At 40.4% G+C, this 9,787-nt stretch overlaps 1 protein-coding gene across 1 annotated transcript; it reads right to left on the reverse strand.

Moving 5' to 3' along the window:
• Positions 1-3,318: 3,318 nt before the first annotated feature.
• On the reverse strand, positions 3,319-9,461 carry LOC140210400 (immunoglobulin lambda-1 light chain-like). The gene is made up of 5 exons (XM_072279330.1): positions 9,412-9,461; positions 8,890-9,200; positions 5,970-6,263; positions 4,614-4,706; positions 3,319-3,401 (listed from the first exon to the last, which is right to left on the reverse strand). Exons 1-5 carry the CDS (start codon positions 9,459-9,461, stop codon positions 3,319-3,321), a joined length of 831 nt encoding a protein of 276 aa, XP_072135431.1.
• Positions 9,462-9,787: the final 326 nt, after the last annotated feature.

Raw genomic sequence — 9,787 nt, forward strand, 5'->3', positions numbered from 1 at the left:
ATGGGGCAATGGGAGGTTAGTTAGAAAAATTCAGTCGCCAGGTATACATGGAGAGGTGGTAAATTGGATTAGACATTGGCTCAATGAAAGAAGCCAAAGAGTGGTAGTAGAGAATTGCTTCTCTGAGTGGAGGCCTGTGACTAGTGGTGTGCCACAAGGATCAGTGCTGGGTCCATTGTTATTTGTCATCTATATCAATGATCTGGATGATAATGTGGTAAATTGGATCAGCAAATTTGCTGATGATACAAAGATTGAGGGTGTAGTAGACAGTGAGGAAGGTTTTCAGAGCCTGCAGAGGGACTTGGACCAGCTGGAAAAATGGGCTGAAAAATGGCAGATGGAGTTTAATACAGACAAGTGTGAGGTATTGCACGTTGGAAGGACAAACCAAGGTAGAACATACAGGGTTAATGGTAAGGCACTGAGGAGTGCAGTAGAACAGAGGGATCTGGGAATACAGATACAAAATTCCCTAAAAGTGGCGTCACAGGTAGATAGGGTCGTAAAGAGAGCTTTTGGTGCATTGGACATTATTCATCAAAGTATTGTGTATAAGAGCTGGATTGTTATGATGAGGTTGTATAAGGCATTGATGAGGCCGAATCTGGAGTATTGTGTTCAATTTTGGTCGCCAAATTACAGGAAGGATATAAATAAGGTTGAAAGAGTGCAGAGAAGGTTTACAAGGATGTTGCCGGGACTTGAGAAACTCAGTTACAGAGAAAGGTTGAATAGGTTAGGACTTTATTCCCTGGAGCGTAGAAGAATGAGGGGAGATTTGATTGAGGTATATAATATTATGATGGGTGTAGATAGAGTGAATGCAAGTAGGCTTTTTCCACTGAGGCAAGGGGAGAAAAAAACCAGAGGACATGGGTTAAGGGAGAGGGGGGAAAAGTGTAAAGGGAATATTAGGGGGGGGGGCTTCTTCACACAGAGAGTGCTGGGAGTATGGAGCCTTTAGAGGAAAGATGTGATGCAAAGTGCGAAATCCTGTGGATGATTGGGTTGGGAATGACGTAAGAAGCAGGGGTTTGACGGGTGGAAAGGATAAACGTTGTAAGAAGGAATCAGAATGGGAGGACAGTGGACCCTGCAAAATGGAAGAAAAAGGAGCACGGGTGGGGTGGGGTGTGATGGGCTGATGATGAGAAGAGAAGAGGTGAAAGGGAACCGGAATGGGGAATGGAAAAGAGATAGCACGGAATGATGGGGACATTCCCAATTGTTAGAGAAATCGACTCTTGTGCCTTCCGGTTGAAATAAAATACCATCTTACCATATAAAAGTTACAGCAAGGAAACAATCCATCTGGGCCCTTCTCGTCCGTGCCGAACTCTTACTCACCTAGTCCCACCGACCTGCACTCAGTATATAACCATATAACAATTACAGCACATAAAAAGGCCATCTCGGCCCTTCTAGTCCGAAAAATATTATGTTTGCACCATAATGTTATGTTCCCTGGGATACTCCGGTTTCCTCCTACACTCCAAAGACTTACGGGTTAGTAGTTTAGTTCGTCACATGGGCACATGGGTGTGATTAGGCGGTGTGGACTTGTACCGGAAGGCCCTGTAACTGTGTTCTATTGCTAAAGTAAATCTATTTCATAAGCACGCTGATCTCTCTGCTTTACCAGATAATAGCTAATGCACTCTTCCTGCTATCGATCTTTGCGAAATGCTTTGCTCTCCCTCTGGTTTAGTGAAGCAAAGGCAGTGGTGTGCTCAAACGGGGCTTGTTCAACCTTTTGGAAAATTATATTTAATATAGCTAACTGATAGAGAGGTCAGCGATCATACACTAAATTATGTAAAATCCAAACAATAAGGATAAAAAAAAAATGTTGGAGTAACATTTTGTCTGCGCACAATCATACTGTCCATACATCAAACCAGAGGTGGGATATCGACCGTTTCAGGCTGGAAGTCGCTATGTTTACTTCAGATTTTCAAACCACCGGCTGTAAGAATCGTACGGATAGGATGGGGTTCTCAGTTCTGGCCATCTCTTTTATTTCATCTACTAATTCCTATACCTTACGCCCCACGACGTTATGTACATGGGGATCATACGATGTTCCACCTCTTATGCATGCGTCGAATTATTATAATCATTGGCGTGACCAGAATTCGTCCCCGTCGTACAAACTCAAACTGTGACCCTTCCCACTCACATTATTTAAGTTAAGGATATTGGAGCAAATAAGAAGTCCTGATGGTAAGTCTCGCTTAACGAAGGCAAGCTCGAGCGCGGCATCCTGGTCCTCCATGGATTTGACTGGTTTTGCTGGTAATTCACTTAAATTACGATCGAAGTACGTACACCAAATGGACGTAGTAGTTACAGTAAATGAATAAAATGGCATTTGTTTGGGCTAAAATTATGTCATAGCGTTTGATAGTAAAATGTAATGGTAAAAATTTAATCATGAATGCTTCAGCTTCAACTTGATATCATTCTAAGAGGCACCCCTATATTTCCGGGAGTGTTACGAACACTGGTAGAAGATTTAGTGGAATTCTATATAATGAAATCGGTGATGTATGTATGACTACCCTGTCTTAGTTACTGCAGTCGCTTCATTTGCACCTAAAGACGTGACGTGAAATTAAAACTAATTGCATCAACCTGGAGAAAGTGACTAATGAAACACAAGAAGAGAAATGTTATCAGGTAGGGAAAATTTAATGAGATTGAAGTGCTGGAAACCTGAAATAATACAAAGAAATGGAAGACACAAAACTTTAGTTGATCAGGAACCACCAGTTAAAGAGAAGCAGTTAATGTTGCATTCTGGCGAATGGTCTTCAATCTGGAATGTCAGCTGGTTCCCTTTCCAAAAATACCGTCAGTAGCTACCGATTGTTTACTGTTTGGATTCCAAATGAAAGAAGGCAATACTTTTATCCGTTTTCGGTATTTCTTCCCAAATTGAGGATAATGATCATTCAGCATAGCATCGTGGACCAGAAGATGCCATGTGGAGTTTCATTTAACATGTGGTTATCATTGTTCATAACATACTACAGCGTTTTGTTGCAAGTATATTCGATTCCATTGCAGGTTATGCAATGCTGTGTGGATTTTCGTTGCGGATCGGGGTTAAAACTGCATATAATATTGCAAAGACCAGTTCAACAAAACATTACGTCGTTGCATTTTTTTATCTTTTTTACTATCCGTTGAGATCAAATGTAGCAGACATTAGGAATTGATTTGAAACGCACTGTACTTTCCCATTGTGCAGTAAACTGTGATTCTCGTAAACCAGCATCTACTAGTTTCTCGCAGTCTCAGATGTTTGTTTAATTATTCGCCAAACCATGTTACCTTCCACTGGGAAACATTACCGCTCACCTTCCAATGCAACCGCTTGCGAACTGGTGTGGAATCTTGAAAGAACACAGGAAGCAGATGCAACGGGTACATGCAAATAAATCATGGATATATACTTGAAAATAGTTTTAAATTTTCCTGCTACGCTCCAAAGTTTTATGGAATAAAATAGATTCATAATATCTATGCTATGCGTGTACCCTGCTCTTAAACAAGACGAGTCACGGCATCTACCGGGTCTTCATTCTGACATCCAGCCAAATAATTTGTGTTACGCCCTTCAGAAAAGAAAACAAAAAGAAATAATTTGCATTGTAAACACTGAACATTATCCGTTTGATACCCAACGAATTAATCATCTAAGTGGAACTGCTGAAGTTACAGATCTTTCAGAAATTATTTGCTGGTAACAGTCGTGGTAATATACTCTGTTCTGCATTCATCTGCTGCTATGCTCAAAGGATTTTGACTTTCAACGAGGCTGTAAAGTGATCATAGCATTACAGCGACAGTACTGTATTTAAATATTGTAACCAATATGGAAATTAAGACCAATGAGCCGTACATAAGTTGGTCAATGTTCTTTACACAATCAGAGAGACTTTAGATCAACGCCAAGTCTTTTATGTTTCAAAATACGGATCTGCCATTTTACTGAAAAGGACATTTGAAGAACTCCAAAGGGATATAGCAGCAATCGTGAATGAGATATGAAATACTTCCAGTGGACTGGTGAAATAGTTGAATTTTAAAATCCAGCTTGTATTGTGCCGGAATATTATCACTGAAATCCGGCTTCGAAAATCACGATCCATGTCCAATCATGCTGTAAATGTCATTTGCTGTTTTAAAGTTAAAGATCATAATAGGAATCCTTAGTTTCATGAGACCATGGATTTGCCATTCGCTTGAACAACATCGGTGGTGTGTTAGAAAGTTTCCTTGGTAAGTTTCCAGGGCGCAGGCCTAAGCAAGTTTGTATGGAAGACCAGCAGTTGCCCATGCTGCCAGTCTCCCCTCTCCACGCCACGGATGTTGACCAAGGGAATGCCATTAGGACCCATACAGCTTGGCACCGGTGTTGTCGCTATGTGTGGTTAAGTGCCTTCCTGAAGGACACACATGCTGCCTCAGTCAAGATCAATTAGCGACCTTCAAATCACTGGACGAACTCCTTAACCACTTGGCCACGGGCCAACACTAAATATCATTAAAGCTTCTATTTTGTACGAATATACGTGATGTTTCTCAGCGATCTCAGTTCTTACCGTGCGATCTCTTTCTCTTCAGCGAAATTATTATCAGAACTAAAATTGCCAATCCGCCGACTGCACATGTAAAAATTAATCTAAGAACAGCGCCTTGCAGATGTACTGGAGGAAACAAAGAAACCGTGAAGCATTTATACATCTGAAAACCAATCGACACGTGAGAATCAAAAATGCAGATCATTTTATAAGCTCCCTTCAAATTTCCCTACACAACGATGGGAAAACAGAACATATTAATGACAGAATATACAATATAGAACAAAGAAATCTGGTTTTTATTTTCTCCAGACACACGCGAGAAATTTACTAAGACTATGAATAGACTCGGCTGCATCTTCCTTTACTTCCCTTGACAATAGTTATCAGCACAACTATTGAACGTGTAAACATCAATCCAAATACGATTCTAATCACGATTCAAATGGTTAAATCATGTCTGTCAAGAAGATTTCTCAGTACGATCAAAACCTAAAGATAACTCGTAGGAGTCCCGGTGCAGCAACAATTCGCTTCCGCATTACATGCTGAAATTCCTCGCTATGAGTTTAACACTGTATCCTCTAAGCCTCCTGAATGTGTATCGAGCATATTAAACATATTTTCCCACTGTTATGGTTTCCACAGGTTTAGGAGTGACAAACCCGAATTCATAGAAAACTGTTTTAATGAAAACATAGACCAAATTCGAGTCATCCATTTGAATTGTGTTGCCTACTATTATTGGAAGGTAATTACGCAGAGACTAAATTTTGACAAAGTCTGTCCACAGTTTCGCTCCCTATGCATTCGGTCCAGGTGGCAATTAAGTGTCACTCCTCAGTGTTCAGGAATTCCTATTTTGATTCTGACTTTGCCCCAAAAAACTATGTCAATGAAATACACCTTTGCTCAACAGCAGGTGGTTTCCCCCCATTGTTACATCATCATGCGATTCAGAGTTTACGTGTAGCTTTGCCTCATCTTTGACCAATGTCCAGAATTTTGTTACCTTACACGTACAACACGAATTTAATTTCTTAATTCATCCTACACGATTTAAACTGAGGGTAAAAGAAATTTGATTTAAAAACCATTCACATTAAATGTTCACTGCAAACAAGTAATCTTAAAATTTCTCTCTTCTTCCGTGTTCGGATAGCTGTTCAGTTCCTGTTCTTAAGCAGATTTGATCTACCCAGCTATATCATTTGGGAACGTTTCCAACTTGCCCGGAACGCTAGAGTTTCTGAAAGTGTTGAAAATTCAGAGTAGCACACAAAGTACTGAAGGTACGCAGCAGATCAGGAGAGGAATAAAGTAACGAGGTTTCGGTCCGAGATCTGATATCGGGACGCAATCAAGATACCATCTTACCTTGCTCCAGGATGTGGCTGAAACAGGCAGGCACCGTGAGGGAGACATGCAACACCAGACAGATGTAAACATCTTTTCCCCAAGCAGACTGATTAATTTCCAATAAACTGTAAGCCTCATATAAACCCTCCGCCGTCCGGTTAATATCTGTTTTTATTCCAGTGAGAATTTGCCTGTTATTCTTTTGCCAGACGATTTGTAATTCCTTCGGGTAGAAGGCAGCTGTTTTACAGAGGAGCTTCCGAGGAGACGAAAACTCTGCAATAGGAACGATTTCCAATGGAGTTGGGGGAGCTTGAATAAAAAGAGTTATATTGGGTGTTACCATCCATTTAGTTCAAGTAAATTCCTTTATCTTCCCGTCAATTACAATGACATCTCACTATCAAATTAGTTACCCGCCATAGGTTCCCAGCATTTTATAAATTATTTTAAGTTCAAATTCAAGTTCATAGTTAATAAACCACACAGATGTACATGGCTAAATGAAACATCCTTCTTTATACTTTATACTTTATACTATATACTTTATTGTCTTCTGGGGTCAACTGCAAAATGCAGTCCATGTATTCACACACAGCACGTGCAGTCACCATCCGGCAGATCCAGTGAAAAATAAACAAAGCAAAATCGAGGCACCGTGCAGAGACAGATGAAAGGAAGTATTCGAAGAAGGCACAGAGCAGGCGAATCTAAGGGGTGAGAAGTGAAAAAGACATTCTGTTTTGAATGGTCTTTCAGCTTTATCACATGATTCTGTTTGCGGCAGTGCGTAGGTTTTGGAAAATATTCCTTTCTGTATTTTTTTCATTTCCAATTAAAACTGAACGATAAAACCTAAAATATTACAGATGTCCACACTCCGAACGCAAGAAGCTCTTGCACATTGGCAACTCATTTGCTCAGGTTGTTTTTCAGAGCTTACGTTGGAGCTTTCCAGTCATCAACATTCACTGATAGAGCTTTCCTCGGAATGTATATCATTGCTAGAAAATTTCTCCCGCATTTAATGTGTTGAATGTGGCAAATCCTACCCTCCATGAAACAACTAGGAACGGAAAAGCGGAGATGATATTAACCGCATTTATTCTACATTTCTGTTCTTTCATAAACCTGTCGGCCTGCAGCAAAATGGTCGAAAATGACCTGGCACTGCTATACGAACGACGGTGCCCTGCAGAGAGGCAACCGAGGAGCTGAACGAACTCCGCTTCTCCCTACAGAGATTTCACTGAAAGGTAAGCCCAAAATTCACGATTTTCTAAACTTGGACTGCTTCCGCTGCAACTATGGTCCGTATTTAACTTAGGAAAGGCTATTTTCAGATTGCTTTATCAATATGTCACAACATTTAGCATTTTGCCCTGCCTACAATGGCCATCCTGAGCTCACGGTTGCCCGCACAGTACTGCCATGGCCCATATATAGATGACAGATGTTAACGTGCTTGTTGTCGTGAGGCAAATTAGTTTGTATAAATCCTCATGGCTCGAGATGGAGTCCCATCCGAAGTCTTGGGAGGCTCATGCATAATTTGAAGGTGCCTTGATAGGGGTATTCAAAATATCCTGACCCACGGGTGAGAAGCCGGAAGACTGGATATGACTAATGTTTTGTAGTTGTTCAAGAAAAGATCTAAGAAGACTCCGGGATCTTTTAGGCTGGTGAGACTGACGATTGTAAATTGTAATTTGTTGGCAATATTACAAGTGACAGGATGCGTAACTATTCAGATAGAAGTTCGAATAGCCATCAGGATTTTGTGCATGGTAAGTAATGTCTGGCTTATCTTAAAGAGTTTTTCGAGGAGTTTACCAGAGATCGTGTTGAAGGAAATGCAGTGGATGTTATTTACATGGCAATCCCTTGGGCAAAGTCCGTAATGAGAGGCTGATCAAGAAGGTCCGGTTGGAATTCAGGATGAATTAGTAAACTGCATTTAACATTGGCTTGGCGGGAAAGCCAGGGAGTGGTTGTAGACGGCTTCCCTCTGACTGGAGGCCTATAACTAGAGGTGTGCCGCGGGGATCGGTGCTGGCTACGTTGATAGTTCTTAAATAATTTTTTATGACAATGGATTAAACTGGTTCAGAATTTTTTTCAGATCTGCACAGTGGGTAACGAATGCAGACAGCTGTAAAATGGGCTGTAAAATGACAGCTGGAATTCATTCGCTTTCGAATTACATTCGTGCTCAGCTCTCTACCCTTTGCATTCTAACCCTATCAAAATTCATCTCGATATTACGATTTCTATTTCTCTCCCTATTTTGAATGGGGAAAGAGGTATAGATAGAAGTTTTGCAAAGCACATTTGGATTGATAATTTGCTGCGCGTGCGACAAATAGATACATTATATTACTATTAATTCTTTTGGATCTGGGTGAGTTTGTAACGTTGACATATCCTATAAGAGAGTAGATAAAATTGTTCATGATTTGCCTCATGTGTGATGGGAAATCGAGCTTTCCAACTACAGCCACTCACATTAGTAACAATATTATTTTAACATCTTGCTTGCAAAGCAAATATTACTTCACTTGAAAATTAATTCCTTGTTTTTGAAGCACCTTCACGATGATAATGCTAAAATCGAAGGGCATCACTAACCTTGGACATTAGCTTTAAATAGGAGATTGCCGATCGATAGGTCTGCACTAACAGCAGTTGTAAGGAGTACGATACAGCAAACAGAATCAGCGTTATTTCTCGTCCAATTGACGTTGCCTAAAATGTAATTATTTTGTTCTGTTCTTTTTAACTCTACAATTGGAGCTTGTAGAATGGGGTTTGCTTTAACGCGTGAAACAAATCCACTCTCGCTGTTTGTTTTATCAAATAGTAACATTACATATTAATCTCATCATTAGCTTTAATTTATATTGCACAAAAGCGAAAATCTCCTCGCAGCCGCACTAACCGAACACAGTGAGCTTGGAGCCACTTCCATTCCAGAAAGATCGTTCCCGATACTTTGTTCCACAGTAGTAAATTCCGGAATCGGCGAATTTCACATCCATAAGAATAAGCGTTCCTCTTGACTTTTCGAAACTAAATTGTTTTCTGCTGTCACTTTCTAAAAATGCATTCTCGCCTTCCCTCCACCAAAGAAAGTTAACAGTATCTTTTGATATTGGAGTATTGCAGTGCAAGGTAACATTCGTTCCGCCCGGAACGTCCAAGTCCGTAGGGAATTGATATACTCTGAACGCAGGCACTTCGACTGTTGCCGGCGGAAAAAAAACAAGAGCATTAATAACAGCTACACACAGGGAATAAATAAGAACCTAAAGACGTACTGTATGTTACCGGATAACGAAGAGACAAAGACGACCGAATTGCTCAACCGCTGAAACTAGGTATGCAGCGGGAAACCAGGTTTAAATTTTCTAAAATAGAATACTCAGTTGAGAAACGGAACATTTAACTTAGCATACATAGACAGGTAATAGCCAGGAGCGCCATGTACGAAACCGTAAATTTCTCTGACATATTACAGAAACCGAACCCAGCAATATTGGGATACAAGTGATATTCTGAAGAGTTTGTGGAAGGAATAGAAATTCAAGGGTAAATATATGAACCGTGTAATCATGACGTAGGATGACGCCTCACCAAGACAGAAGCAGGTGTTTCAAAGATCCTTATACTGGGCAGACAGGGCAGTGAGAGCTCTTCCCTTTTCAATTGTTAAAGGGCTATCTAGTGCTTTCAAAATTATGTTCGGATTTTGTGCACTACGCTGAGTTCAGGAATTATCCATTTCTTTATTTCGAACTAAATTCAAATCTGTGCTCTGCCAAGTAATTCCAAATATG

The sequence above is a fragment of the Mobula birostris genome, chromosome 15 (genome assembly GCF_030028105.1).
Source record: "Mobula birostris isolate sMobBir1 chromosome 15, sMobBir1.hap1, whole genome shotgun sequence".
NCBI lineage: Eukaryota > Metazoa > Chordata > Chondrichthyes > Myliobatiformes > Myliobatidae > Mobula > Mobula birostris.